At 50.4% G+C, this 15,538-nt stretch overlaps 1 protein-coding gene across 1 annotated transcript in view; it reads left to right on the top strand.

Moving 5' to 3' along the window:
• The window catches only part of ERC1 (ELKS/RAB6-interacting/CAST family member 1), a 289,213-nt gene that overhangs the window by 213,853 nt on the left and 59,822 nt on the right, over positions 1 to 15,538 (top strand). The window contains 1 exon segment of the mRNA XM_032472831.1: positions 12,262 to 12,406. Within this exon segment, the coding sequence (XP_032328722.1) occupies positions 12,262 to 12,406 (145 nt within the window).

The raw sequence follows: 15,538 nt of genomic DNA on the forward strand, positions 1-15,538 counted from the left end.
TCGCACAGAGGGTTCTCACTGCCGGGGAGTCCTCTGCGCTCCACCCGCCTCCCCCAGCCCCTGGCAACACTAGGCTTTTTACTGCCTCCATAATTTGCCTTTTCCAAAACGTCGTGTAGTGGGAGTTGTGTAGTATGTAAACCTGTCGAGTGGCTTCTTCCACTTGGTAGTATGAATTAAAGTTTCTTCCACAGCTTTTCACGGCTTTATAGCTCTCTTCCTTTTGGCACCAAATAATATTTTCTCGTCTGGGTGTGCCACAGTTTACCACTCACCTACTGAAGGTGTTTTCCAAGTTTCGGCAATTGTGAATAAGGCTGCTGTAAACGTCCCTGTCCAGGCCTTTTGTGTGAAACAAGTTTTTGTCCGTCTGTGTGAACGCCGAGGAGCGTGGCTGCTGGACCCCGCGAATCAGCGCAGGTCTGGTTTTCCGAGCGAGAGCCTCCCGCGCTGTCTTCCACGGGGGCCGTGTGTCTGCACTTCCGCCAGCAGCGCGTGAGGGTCCGCGCTGCTCCCCACGGGCGCCAGCACTGGGTGCTGTCGGGGCCCGACGGCGGCCGTGGCCTAGGCGTGTGGTGGGACCGCGCCGCGTCCGGGCGCGTCTGCCCGGTGCCGTGGAGCTGCTTTCACGTGCGGCGTCCGGGCCTCTGCCCATTTCTCATCAGGTTCTTATCGTTGAGTTCTAGGAGTTCTTTGTGTATTTTGGGTAGCAGTCCTTTATCAGATGTGTCGTTTGCATATTTTCTCCCAGTTTGTGACTGGTTGTCTCAGTCTCTTATTATTTGAAATTTTTAAACACATGTATTTTATAAAATAATTGCACATGCTTGTTTTTCAGCCGAAGTATCCAGAATACAAAGATTTATATGCGTAAATTAAACAATTTAAGATTCTCTTATTTGAATGGAGAGACAATATTAATGAAATGCAGGGGGAAGTACTTTCTAGATGTAAGTGGTTAACCAGGCAGATTGGAGAGGGTTTATGTTCCAGTTTTACAAGTAACTTTTCAGAAGGAAGCAACCCGTTCCTTCTTGGTTGATAAGTAAATCAACGCCTGGTGTGCACCGCCTGGGAGGCCCAGAGACCCGCTCGGCCGTGTTTCCGTCCAACACGACGCGACGTGCGGAGGTTCCCTGCTCTCCCCAGGGCGGCTGGGGGCCCGAGGCTGGGTCCGCCTTGTGGCCCCCCTGGGGCTCCGCCCGCCTCGAGACCCCAGCCCGCCGCCCGGCTCCTCCCACCCGGACCGTTTCTCAGGATGACGTTGTAAGACTGAGTGCTTATCTTGGCTCAGTGCTTAGTGTCGCCTCTGTCACCAAGAAGACATTTAGTGAGTGTGCTGAACTGAGCCGAAGCAGTGGAGGCAAGAGGATTAGAAGACAGCATTTTAAGTGAAAAGGATTAAAAAGGCACTGAGAAAGGAAATCAGAAATTTCCAAGTGACTGAAGCATCAGGCTGGGAGCGCCGGCTGGGCGCCACGCGGCAGCTGGCCTGACTGTCGTCACCTGCGGCTTGTGAATTTGTATAATTACCTTTGACGTAGAGCCGTGGCTTTTTGTGGCGAGAATGTTCTTCAAATTCACCTTCTTAATCCAGAAAACACCAAATTGGACCTGTCAGTAGGTCCCCAAATCACCTCCCATTCTGTGACCCCTTCAGCCCACTCCTGCACCTCTTCGAGCAGGTCTCTGGAAGCGCGCGCGATGCGGTGGTCACAGGAAATTGCAAGAATTAAATAACACGCATGGTGAGAGACTATGGGGGCGGAGACCGTAACGGTTTTACTTTTACTTTCAGTTTCTTTCAAAGTGCATGCACATAAAACTTCCTGTGTTCATGATCCCCTGCGCTGAGACAACGTGTGTTTACTCTAGACAGGACTACGTTGTTCGAAGTACCTGTTTCTCCTTTTGAAGTGTAGGCTCATGCCATGTAAGCGTGTGTGCTCAGTCCGGTCTCTGAGTTCTGCCGGTGACGAAACTCTCGGGTTAGAGAAGCAGTAAGTCTTGCCCAGAGGTGCCTTTGGGCAGATCAAGTAACGAACCTTATAAACTAAGATACAATGTTATTTTTTTTTCTTTTTCCCTTCACAAAAGGGTTTCTCTTCTCTTACTTCCCAGGGCAGCAGCAAAGAGATGGTATGTTAAGGGCCCCTGTTCTGCAGAGATTGCCCCAGAAGCCAGGCAGAAAAGACCCCTGAGCTCCGAGCCAGTCAGGAGGCGAAAGCCCCTTTGTCAGCAATAATGCCGTCCTCGGGGTCGTGACATCACGTCTCGTGTGACTCAAGCGGGAACAGTCCTCGACGATGCTATACTTTAATTCCAGTAAAATGCCTTAATATCAGTCTAATCATGAAAGCGCCATTGAAGACCCACATTTTGTTAGTACCCTTCATACTAATTTCTTAAATCTTACTTTGTCCTCCAAGATAGTCAAGGCGGGAGGCCCAACACCTATTGGCGCTACTTAACTGAAATTTAGAGGATGGACTTTACACGTGATACAGCCTGCAGGTTGCTTTAAGTGAAAACTCTGGACATAATTGCTTGTGTCGGAAATCTGTCCGCCAATCAGCCCATGAAATGCCAGTTCATGCAGGTCTGGCTCCACGCGACTTCTCTTCAGGGCCCGTGGGCTTGGGGAAGAACGAAGCCACGGCGCCGTGGCCACAAACGCTTGGCAGATAATCACTTAGCACTGAGGAGAAAGACCAGCACTTCTAGGTATTTTAAAGACAGTTACGTGGGGAGAGTGACTAAATGTCTTCAATGTGGCCTAAAGGGATAAAACTAAGGAAGTCACAAAGAGGAGCCTTCGGGATTGACTTTGTAAGGTGGCTTCTCAGGGGGAGGGGTCAGAGCCAGCAGAGGTGGCTCTGGGACGGCTAGAGTTCCATGGCTTCGGGTGGGCTTCGGCATAAACTGAAGGGCCACGTGACACGAGTGGAACGGAACAAAATCGAGCCATGATTTTCGCGGGTGGATCTGTTGGTCTGCAAGGACTTCTGCTGTCCTGAGAGCCGGGGCTTCTAGTCTTGCTCTCTGTCATCCTGAAGCACTGATTTATGCCTCTTTCCACTTCTTCACTGCTGCGCACTCCTCAGCCCTTCCCAGCGTGGCTTCCGCTGCCAGCACTGACCTACTAGTGACTTTCGAAAAGCTAAGCCCAAGGGGAATTTCGCAGTCTTTGTCTGGACGTGTCTGTAAACACTTCGAAGTATTTGATCACTTCTTATTTCTTGAAACTTTCTTTGGCTTCCAAGACACACCCACGCACTCCTTGTTCTCTTCTGCCTCTCAGACTATTGCCCTCAGCCCTTTGCAGACTTTCCCTCCACCGGCGCTCCTGCGCCCCCCGCCCCGCTCTCGCCGGTCTAGCGCATTACCTCCAGCACCTTCGAGGCTGAGCGCTGCCGCACCCGCTCTCACTCCTGCCCGGCGGTGCGGCAGCCTGCTCGAGGTCTCCTCCCCAGGCTCCCGGGGTGCTTGTCGGGATTAATCGCTAATCCGTGTGAAGTGCTGAGCGGAGCATCTGGCTGTGGGGTGATCCCGGCGGCATGATGATCACGGTAGGCTTTTACCCTTTTGCTCTTTAAGACTCTTTTATTCAGTCTCTTGAAGAGCCTCTGGCTTATCCTTAAGTCACCACTCTCCAAACTGTTTTCTTGGGATACTGTGTGTCTCAAGGTATTAACTGGGTGTTCCACTCAGAAAACAAGGAAGTAGGGTTCCATTCGAGCGAGTTTGGAAGTGGTTTGTAACAGGGTTGGCACACTTCTGCAAAGTGCCAGGTAGCAGATACGTTGGGTTTTGTGGGCCTTTGGGCTCTGTCACACCACTCAGGTTTCCTGTTCTGGGGCTTGAGCAGCCGTAGAAAACACACAAGCAAATGAGCATGTTTGTGTTCCATAAAAAGTTCATTTATAGACACTGGAATTTAAATTTCACATTTTCGCAAAATATTATTTTATATTATGTCACAAAAATATTACTCTTTTCTTTAATTTTTTAACCACATAAAAATGTAAAAGCCATTCTTCGCTCATGGACTGAACGTAAATACTGGGCGGACAGACTTGGCCTGCGGGCGGCACCCGGGCAGCCCCCACCCCAAAGCACACTCCTGTTAAAGGTGCGTAGCTTGCACCGAAAGAAGCTCCTAGAAGTTCTGTGCCAGCGTCCTGCTGGGCTCAGTGTTCCTCCGAGTTATCTGACCACGGGAATCTTTCTTCACAGGATGGTTTTTAGTGTCTCTCACCTCGCTTCTGTGGAATACACTTTGACAGATGCTGACCTAGAGAATAACTGTGTCTAAAATTTTTTGCTGCGAAACAGACTGGAAATCAGAAAACGTATTTTGTCCTTATTACTCTTGCTCTGCTCAGCCAGGCTGACTAGTCGCAGGGTGAATGACCCTTGGGAAAATGGAATTTCCCCTGTAAGCAAGGCACCAGTCGGGCTCAACCACTGCATCGGAATCGGCTGAGTTGAAGGTGGACGTGACGAGGTTCATGCCACTGATCAGGTTTACGAAATGGGAACGATGTGGACGCTGCTGTAACATGAGGCAGACAGAGGTCCCCTCGGAGGGGCGGGAGGTCCGAGGCCAGGTCACCATACAGTAAGAGCTACCATTTTCTGTAGGTTTTAAGTCCTTATGACTGTTGTTAAAATAAGTAGTTAAATTTTTAAAACCATTTTTAGTTCACGTAAATTCTAAAGCTTGTTTTGAAGCAGTATGTTCAGTTGTCGCTTCCCTGTGTCTTTGGGAAGGAAATGTGTGGCTCGGTAGGCAGTGTTGGTGGCTGCTGTGCTGTTCTTGAACGTATTTTTCCTATTAAAAATAATGTCATTGCTAATGTAGAAAAACCGTAGAATTAAAAAAAAAAAACTTTTATCAGAAGAGTCTACATCCCCCCTCCTGTGCCCCTGTGACCACGTGCCCCTTGTGTGTAAGATGGAAAGGCAGGTGTAGTGCCCGTGCCTCCTAGCATGTGCCTGGCAGCTGACAGGTGGCTGGAGCCTAAGGGAAGACACAGGGAAGACGAGACCAGCTCTGCCGGCAGTAGTAACGTCCATCCCCCAGATGCACGCGTAGTCACCGCCTGTTCCTGCAGGATTTCCCCACCAGATGTTTCGTTCCAGACATGCACAGGAGAGGAGTTGTTCTTACAGTTTTTTTGCCAACAAACTGATAGCAGATGAATGACTGAATTGTGGAATCATTACCACAGGAAGGTAATAAGTTACAGAGTTTGTTTGCATCTGTTCTGGCCAGAAAGTGCCTTGGTGACCTTCATGATCTCAGCAGCCCAGGCGTCTCTGGTCCTCTCTCGGCGGCGCCAGCACGCACTCATGTGTGTCCCTGCAGCTTTCATATGCTTCACAGACGGCTTGAAGAGTTTGGATATTGACTCACTGAAACTGTTCCTACTTCTTTTCTCAGTCAGTGTACCCCAGATCCAAACATTAGCTGTTCTGTGTAATGTTGGCTCTTTTGTGAAATCAAGACGCGCTTTGTTCTCGGTTGTGCTTGAAGGTGGAGAACCGAGGGCCGTGATCCCACTGGCAGTGTTCTAGCAAGTGTCAGAGCAGACAGACTTGGCGTGCAGGGCAGGCTGACGAAAAGGCAGGCGGCCCCCACGGTAGCCCCATGTGGACAGCTGGTGGGGACGTGTTATCCATCTACGGCTGGAGAAGTTTGAGTAAACAGTGGGACAGTGACAGAGTGCAGGGATTAATTGCTTAAAGCCTTCAGTGATTCTCAGAACAGATGTCTGAATATGGGGAGGGGTTCTGGTGTTTGAGTTCAGAGAAACAATGTAAGAAGATGTTATTTTCCTTTGGAAACAGAAACCTCCTAAGGAAAAAGGACACAGTAAATGATACAGCCCGAAGCATGAGTACAGCGGAATCCAGCGGGCCGTGCTCTGAAGCGACTGTATCTTTACGAGGGAGATTCGTGTTCTGAAATGGCTGTTCATATTATACCATCAAACGTGAGGCGAAGGACATGCTATTATGAAATAGCAAAGACAAAATGAAAGAAAAGGCCTTATAAATCTTGTGTGCACAGCATCCCCAGATGTTACTGCGAACCCACCACTTAACTTTATCTGTCGAGGCTCATGCTAAGCTATTCCTCCTCCCCCAACCCCCGACTTCCAACACAAATCACAGGGTTTAGGACATAATTCACAAGGGATTTTGATAGGATTTGAGTAAATCCCCAACAGAAATTCCCTTGGCTTGCCAGCTAGTTTTAAAGGCAGAGATTTAGAAAGCTGAAGATCCTGAGCTCACCTGTCTGTCTTGTGAGGGCCCTCGCAGTGAAGATAGGCGGAAATTTGCCTGTGGATACGTCACTGAAATGCTCGCCTTTCAGACAGTGTTGGGCGGAGCCGTGCCACAGGGGTCTCTGTGCTGGGCGGAGCCGTGCCACAGGGGTCTCTGTGTGTGACATCGCTAAGCCCAGCGATGGCCAACTGTGAGCATCTGCACTGTCCTCAGAGTTTAGGAGTCTGGTATAGCTGATCACTTTTACAGTGGAATTGGAAGGGTCTGTATATACTTAAGAATTTGGAAAAGTAAATACAAATATTAAAAACTCAGTCTTGGCAAAGATGTGGGGAATCAGGGATACCTAACACCTTACTGTTGGTCTTTTAAATTAGTTCATCTTACTGTAAAGTAGCGGGTCTCAAAATTACCTAGAAAGCTTCTTTTTTTTTTTTAATTTATTTTTAAAACTAGAGTATAGTTGATTGACAGTAAAGTGATTCAGTGTTTGTATATATTCAGTTATATATATATGTAACTTTTTCAGATTCTTTTCCATTATAGTTTATTATAAGATAATGAATATAGTTCCCTGTGCTGTACAGTAGGTCCTTGTTGTTTATCTATCATATATATATATATAGTAGTGTGTAACTGTTAACCCCAAATTCCTAATTTATCCCCCCCGCCCCCAGAAAGCTTCTTAAAAGTATAACTGGACATCCTCTGAAGTTCAGATGCGGCTGGTCAGGAGCTAAGCACAGACTTCCACTTGCAATCATTTCTGCCATGTCTGAGAACCACTGTTTGTCCAGCAAGTCTGATACACTTCTGTGAGTTGCACAGCCGTCCGCAGCCACGGTCTTGCTCATTCTTGAGCTCTTCCCGGGCTCTGCAAGTCAACCTCCTTCCCCCTCACAGACGCCCCCCTCGGTAGGCAGCTAGGACTGACGTTCACGTGCTTAGAATTCCCTTGTCCGTTGTCTCTTTGCTTATTGCACTGTGGCATAATGTAGATCTTGTGTCACCAAAGGCAGTGCTTGTTCCCACAGCGCAGAAACGGGACAACACTGGGGCCTCTGGGGACCACTGCCGCAGGTGACGGGGGGCCCAGAGGGAGGGCGCGTTTGTGCAGTGCCCGCTCGCGGCAGGGACTGTCCTTGGCACCCGGGCCGCACGGTGAGCTCGACAGACAGAGACCCTGCCTTCGTGGAGCCTGTGCCCCAGCAGCAACTAAGAAGGCCTCCGGCAAATAGGAAGACTGGCAGGTAGCGTTGGAGTCTGGAGAGTCACTGCAGGGAAAGAAAAGAAAATGTGAATGGTGTAGGCACATGCAATGCAGAAACTTAACTGTATTTGCACGCTTCTGGTGTTCACAGTCATGCACCAAGACTCTCAAAGGAAAATAATGTATTTTAGAAATTAAATATAGGGGCATTCACAGTAGTCAACAGGTGGGAGCAGCCCAGATGTCCATCAGCTGGTGAACAGACAAAGAGTGATGTCTGCATACAGTGGACATTGTTCAGCTTTGAAAAAAGCGGTTTTGACCACCCACCCCCACAGCCACAGGGATGAACCTTGAGGACCGTGTGTTAAGTGACATAAGCTGGTCACAAAGGACAAACGCTTCAGGGTTCCCTTTACGTGAGGCGCCCGGAGGAACCTGATTCACAGAGACAAGAAGTCGAGGGTGGAGCTGGGACCATGGGGAAGGGGAGCGGAGAGTGTTCAGCACGTGCAGTTTGAGTTTTGCGAGAGGAGGGTCTGGAGCCGGTGCGGGCGGGGGGAGCGCACTCACCCCCGAACCGTGCCCTTCAAAGCGGCTGAGGTGGTGAATTTTATGTTACCTGTATTTTACCACAATAAAAAAGAAAAAAGTTAAAAGTTTCAAAAATTAGCAGCCCAATAAATTGAAAGAATAGAAGACTTATAGAAACATTGAAAGAAAGTTTTAAAGACATCAGCTAGCCACATGATACGGTCGGAGCAGCCGCCGCGGCCGTGTGGAAGTTCTGCAGGGCTTGGATGCTGCGGGCGCTGCCAGTGGGGTTGGAACTGTGACGGGGCTGAAAGGAGACGCTGAACAGGGCAGCTTGCAGGCGGCGAGGAGCCGGATCCTGAAGGCGAGAGCGCTCCAGGGTTCCAGGTGGAGCGCGTGGCGTAAGCCTGAGTGAAAACGGGGGTGACTCAGTCACACAGGGTCCTCGGAGGACAGCGAGGAAGAAGTGGGTGGGAAATTGTAGCTGGTCAAATATTAGACCAAACAAAGCCTTTGATGTGGAAGGAAACCAATGAAAGTGACATGGGCAGTGAGAGTGGTGGTGAGACCAGAGATGCAGATGGTGGAGACGCAGCACAGGCCGGGACAGAACACTCCTCCCCGTCTTGCGTTTCTGTTAAACACGCACACTTACCGAGGACTCCGTCTCAAATGTTAACCACTGTCGTTCCAACATTGGTTGTGTCTCTCGCGTGCAGGGAAGAGAGGGCTGACACGCTGTTCCCAACCATCCAGGAATTACCAGCAGGATTTTGAGTTCCATTTGCCTTGAATATCTGCCTCCTGTTTCTGAACTTTGCTAGAAGGAGGGAGGGGACGGGGAGGGGAGGGTCTTCCTTTTTTTCGAAGCTCGGATGCCACCTCAGAGTACTTCTACAGACATCTTGATTCTGTTAGAATTTGCAGGTCAAAGGGCAGGCTTACCTGTGCTCTTACCTGTTAGTTTACAGCACCAGGGATGGAGGGGTAGACAGGTGACTGAAAGCTGGATTTCTCTTACTGCCTGCTCACTCTGCAGTCGGGGGGCCTGTTAGCATGCAGTAGGGGGTTCTAGTCACTTTGAAAGGTTCTGTTCCCTCACCTCTTTCTTCCTTTTCTTTAACTGAGGGGAGTCACTCGCAGAACCAGGGGAGTGATTGGCAGCAAGAGCGTCTTGCCCCGGGCTTGGGGCACACGTACCCCCTTTCGCATCCGTGTGCTTGCGTTTCTCCCTCTGGGCTCAGGACTCACGGAGGCGGAGTCAGAAGGGTCCCGCCCGTGCGCGTTCCTCTGCTTCGGAGAGGCCTCAGCACAGCTTCCAAAGCCACTCGCTAATCCCCACCAACGCGCGTTGCCTCCGAAGTAGCCGTATTGGTATTAGAACAGCTGACTTTCAGTCTCAGTATTTGGCTCTAGCTAGAAAGGAACTATTTCTGGTATTTTTATTTTCTTCTGTATAATTTTCTGTATCTTTCAGCTTTTCTCCAATGAAGGGTTATTACTTTGTTATCAGAAGGCATCTTTTTTTCAGGGGGGCGGGTATGGCTCAGCGGCAGAGGGCGTGCTTGGCAGGCACAAGGTCCTGGGTTCAATCCCCAGTGCCTCCACTGAAAAATAAAAATAAAATAAAAATTAATTTAAAATTACACAAAGAAACCTAATTACCTCCCCCTCCCCCCAAACAAAGAAAGTATCTTTTTTTCAAAGAAGCAGTTACATTACTAGGTGGGCACTAGAATAAAATTCTTGTTTGCTTTTTTTTTTTCACTTTAAATTCCATTCCCTCTGAAAAACAGGCTATTTAAAAATGTTTGACTTTAGACACTTCTGAGTGCTCTCTGTAGAGCTGAGCCCCCGAGTTCAGCTACACCACATACTCTTTGCCGTCACACACACTGAGGGACCAAGGGTTTTTCTTACTCCTGAAAAGTCAGATGGCTGTTACCGTTTATTAGCTTTAGTATTTGTGCCTACCCTCCACATTTTTTTCAAGAGGTTGTTCTCCCCCGTGGTGTCCATTTCAAATTTACCCAATTTGTAGACAAAAGAACAGTGCTATCTATCCCTGTCCCTTTCCAAAAACAAAAGAAAACCTAAAGCTGATGAGCCCGCAGAGGATCCTGATGTCACCCGGGGCCTCTGCGTTCACAGGGACAACGTGCAGGCATGGCGTTCTACTCTCTTGACTGCGATTTGCCCTTTCTAGGCACACAGACGTGCAGAAGTCAGTATCGCGAGGAGTTTTAAAATGGAAAGGACAGCGGCATGTTCGTCTGTTAGGGCGTTTTTAGAGGGTGAGAGCCTGGGATGTGGGAGAGGAATTTTGCTTCTGTTCAGTTCATAATATATCATCAACACTCAGTAAAAATAGATAGCATCGAGGGAGGTACCGGGGATCAAACCCGAGACCTTGTGCGTGCTGAGCACATGCTCTGCCCTCCCCCACAAAATAAAATTTTTATTTGAATTGCATAGAAAAAAGAAAAAACTTCAAAATATATGTCTTGTTAAAAAGGCACTCTTCCAGTGGCTCAGACTTTATCTTAAAATTCAGGATCTGAATTGTCACCTGCTGCATTGCGTTTTGGGAATGTGACATTTTACCTCAGAGATTAACAGTACGACACTAGCTGGCCAGGCATGTCACTTACAAAAGAATTTGGGATTCAGTCAAGATGCTTTGGCAATACAGAATAATTCTTACTCTTTCATATAATGACGCTTTCCTTAAGCACAGACTGGAACTCAGATCCTCTCACCTTTTATCTTGCATTCAGCAAACGTTCTCGTGACTTCGTCTAACTGGACAGCGTAATTATTTCTCATTCATCTCCTGTTATTTGCCTGCGCTGAACACGTGGTTCTGAGTGTCGCCGCACAGAGTGCAGCCCGTTGGTTGAGAACGTGCGTTTCTCCTTCCCGTGTGTCAGTCTCCAGGCTTCCCCAAAGGGAGCAGATGTCAGCAGGAAACTGCAGAGTGAGACCAGCTTGAACCTCTTCACTTTTAAGCTCATTTCTCCACTTAACATACTTTTTCAAGTGGTCAGAGAATATATTTAGACCATCATCATCCCTTTGGTGCTGACGAGAGCTTCCTGGGGCAAGCCATCTGCCATTTCTTAGAATCATCTGGAGTGGGGACAGTGGGAAGTCACACGGGGGTCACTGAGAATCTTCCCTTCCAGCAGCAGAGACCCGTTAAGCAGGTCTCACTTCCGTGATGTAAACAGACCTACATCCTCCGTTTGTGAGTGCTGCTTGCTCAGAGTTCCCCGGATCTGCCCGTCTGAATACGGAATATACCGTCAGAATACTCAGAAGATAGGCTTCGAGTTTGTGGCTGAGCCCAAGCTCTTCCATATGCCTGCTGTTGAAGCCCGATTATCTTAACAAGAGACAGAAGCAAGGTTAACGTGCGTTCTCAGTGAGATTCAGCATTTCCTCAGGTCAAAAGCTCAGGCCACTTACACAGTTCCTGTAAATCAGACCTGTCTCCTTCCAGATGACGTACAGAAAAGATGAGCTATTGGGGGGGGGTGCGTTTGGACCGTAAGGTCATTCACCAACCGCATTCTGATTATCTTGTACATTTCTTATGTTCAACACCCCCCCCCCCCACTAAATCCCACCTTCTTTTCCTTCTGGATACGAACCAACAAATAGCGAAACCACAAGGAATCTGTAAAGTTTAAATTGTTGCTTCAAAAGTGTGCAGATCATTGCCAAATAAAGCCTTGACTGGAAACTCGTTTGCACTGTTGCGATAAAAGGCCTCATAGGTGTCCCGCGTGCCCCGGGGACGGCTGGCTGATGTCCTCACTCCTGGTTCCTTACGTTTACAGTTTGTTGTCCGTTCTGGACATAAAAATGTTTTCAGTGCTCGTGGTGCCTCAGTTTACCTGGAAGCCGCAGAATACTTATCAAAAGAATGAGTCACATGGTAAGATGTATAAATGACAGGTTAATTCTTACTTAAAAAAAAAAAAAGTCACGAGCTTTGTTTACTTTCAGAGTTAACTGCAGCCGTACGTGGGAACTCTCTGTTAAGGGGTCGGTGGAACCCCCTGCTGAAGACGCTTAGAGTCAGGGACTCCCGAATGGGATTCCTGCCCACACGGACCATTGGCTTCGTCCCGCACAAAGTGGGGGCGGCAGTGACAGTGACTGCAGAGGACGGCTGTGCGCACCTCACCAGGGTCTGGGCGTTCTCTCTCTTGCAGGCAGGAAGCCCTTCTGGCCGCCATCAGTGAGAAAGACGCCAACATTGCTCTCCTGGAGCTTTCGTCCTCAAAGAAAAAGACCCAGGAGGAGGTGGCCGCCCTGAAGCGGGAGAAGGACCGGCTTGTGCAGCAGCTCAAGCAGCAGGTACGCCTTGGGCTGGGCGCCCGCGTCCCCGCCGGCCTTTGCCTTCAGGTCGCGGTCTCGGGTTACCCGTCCCACCTCGTCTCAGTCACCCTCACTGGCAGAGGCTTCAGTCCTCACAGTCTCCGGAGAATTCTCGGTAGGAGGACTGGTTTGGAAGAGGTCACACGTCTCATGAGAACGTTTTTTAACTTTTGCAACGGCTGCGTGAAATTCTGCCCATTTGAAATGCAAAAGGCTTTTGTTTTTTGATGATGTCTCTCAGGAGAGTCGGGCCACAGGGGTCCACAGCGCCCACACCTGTGTGGTACCTGGAAGTGATCTGAGGTGTCTGCAGGGGCTCTTGGGGTCTTTAGTGGCACCTCCGGGTCCAGAGGCTCATGCCCAGGAGGCGGCAGGGGTGTGGGGTACCTGCCACCCGCTGGTGCAAGGCTTGTTTTCCACATCCAGTCAGATTCCTCCTACCGAAGGCACCAAGTCTGTTTTCATTTAAATGATTTCCTGTTACTTGGGGCCGGGTGCATTCTGAAGGTGAGAGCAAGGTTTTGCCCTTCTCTTTTCCACTTAAAACTCTGCGCAAATGTAATGCGCGCTACTACGCGAGGCCTTTCATCTGTGAAGCGAGAGCTGGAGATCTCCCCTTTGATGGTGGTTGCACAACACTGGAAATTACTTGCTGGGCAGAACTATACACTGTAAAGTGGTTAAAATGGTAAAATTTACGTTTTGTGTATTTTACCAAAATTTTTAAAGCGGGAGGAGAAAACGTCCCCCTTTGAGAATAAGGAGAAAGCTGGCTTTCAGCGTCTGAGGCCTCTTCCTCCTCTCCACTGCTCTTCCCTCAGGGGCGCCACGCGCCCTCTGCGGAATCCCCTTCCTGCCCCTGCACGTGCTCTGTGCAGCTTGGCCGTTTAGATTTGCTCTTCTGCCTGAAGCGATCCGATCAGGAAAGGGTTTTTCAAGTGAAGGAATTTCTCTTTTCCTGCTTTAGGGGATCAGTCACAACCGACAGCATGATAGTTAATGTTCAGGTTAGCAAGAATCAGTATTTACAGAGCAAAGGTGTTTCCTCTGTGGACCATCACAGCTGCCTAGAAATAGACGTCGTTACATAAATAATAACGTCCGCCCGACTTTGCTGAGAAAGTACCAGAAGGGGTGCCAGATGGGCAGGTGCGCAGAGGAGACAGCGCGCTGCTCGTCTGCGAGTGAGAGAAACCCTTGCCAGCGTCTAAAATCGCGTGTCGCGGGAGGAGGACGCCGCCAGTGTCGGGGTGCCTGCTGAGTCAGATGGGGAGAACGTGCTCATTACTGGAGGCATCTGTCCCGCAGTCCACACTGAGATTGGCTCATCACCGCAGATAACGTGAATAGAGGTGTAGTTTCGGGGCCGGGGTGCGGGAAGTGGGGAGATTTCTGCCCCCTGCCTGGGGAGGTGGAGGCCAAGTGTACAGCTTCAGTTCTGCAGGACCGCCCGGGCGGTCTAGTGTACAGCGTGGCAATACTGTGTCGTGCAGTTGGAATTTACTAAGAGAGAAGTTCTTAAGTGTTCTCACAAAAAAATAAAACAGAATAAAAGGTACCTACACGAGGTGATGGATGTGTCCATCGGCTTCACAACGTGTTCACATATTAGAGCGTCACACTGTACCCCTGACAGACGTGCAGTGGATGTGTACGCAGTTTCTGTCTGTCACGGAGAAAAGCTGGTAACGTGAAGCTGGAGGGTGTTGAGGAAAGGCGTTTCCTGGTTGGTGAGTGCACGTGTTGGGCAACAGCGGTTCTCCTAAGCAGCTAGGCCTGCTACACAGACACGTGACTGAAGTCCTTCCACCTCAGGACACCACGTAGGGTAGAACTTGAGCCTGCAGCTCCAGCGCTGTGTCTCATTCACAGCGGCTTCTGGTTACTTGGCTGTCAAAACCGTGTGCTTTCTTGGGTGAAAGGTGAAGATGTTCATTATAACCTCAGAGAGGAGTGGCCAGAAGGTCCCGAGTACCTCTGCGCGCGGCCGTGTGCCCTGGGCGTCCTGTGGTGGGGTGAGCCACGCAGGAGGACAGCGGTGGCCTCCCCCGGAGCCCCCGTCCCCGGAGCGCTGCGCTGCTCACCCTCGCAGCGTGAGTCTGGGACGCCGTGGCAAGTGGGAACCAGGCATTTTGAGTCTTTGACTTCTCTGAGTGTGCGCACTAGCCTCTGGGCGAGGGGTGGCTTTGGGAAAGAGGACGTGGCATCACTGTCATTTTAACTTGAAGCTCTAGCCGTCGAGTTGCAAGAATGCGCCTGAGTCTAAGGCCATCTCCCAACAAGGAAGCGGGCAGCGCTGACCAGACCCGCCCCTAAAACGGGGCTGCCGCTGCCCGGTGGGGCCTTGGCCTCTGTGTGCGATTCCGAATGCCGGAAGGAGGTGAAGCACAAGGGAGTTACAGACTAGGGGGTCACCCTGTAGGCGGGTCCTGGTTTGCTCCCCCACTCCTGGGGTAACGGGCCTCCAGGACTCAGTCATGGGAAAGCAGCCCTGGGAGAGGCCGCATCAGAGGAAGGCGCCGGGCCCGAGGGACAGAAGGAGGAGGAACGGCGGTCTGACCGGGTCCAGGCGCTGTGCTGGTGCCCGCGCTCCCACTGTACGTGGTGAGGCGGCCTGGCTGTCACCAGCAGGCACCCCGCTGGTGGGTGCCAACGCACCGGCCCCGGGGGGTCTCTGGGCCGCCAGCCGGCCCTGGTCTCAGCCCCTTTTCCTTCCCTCCACCCCGAGAACCTAGGGCCTCCCTGACGCAACTGCCATCAGCGGGAGGTCAGGCGCTGCCCCTGCGTTCAGGACAGGCCGGGGGGTTTCTTTGTCGCTTTTCATTTTGAAGTGTCTTGAGTGCAGGTTGAAGGGATTTGGTTTGAATCTAAACAAACTCATTTACAGCTGCAATTTTGTGACCCTCTGCATTAGGGTTAATGTCCGACAGTGTGGACTTGTCTTGCCTTAAAGACACTTGGAGTCTAACCAGTTGTTCTGATTGTCCAGACCACCCTGCAGGGGGTCCCTGGCCTTGCCGTCCCTCCCACCGCAGCCTCAGCACGCGTCCCTGCGTCCGTCACCCACTGTGTCTGCCCATTTGTCTCCGACGCATCAGGCGCGTGCTGCGT

Source organism: Camelus ferus, chromosome 34, assembly GCF_009834535.1.
Source record: "Camelus ferus isolate YT-003-E chromosome 34, BCGSAC_Cfer_1.0, whole genome shotgun sequence".
Taxonomy (NCBI): Eukaryota; Metazoa; Chordata; class Mammalia; order Artiodactyla; family Camelidae; genus Camelus; species Camelus ferus.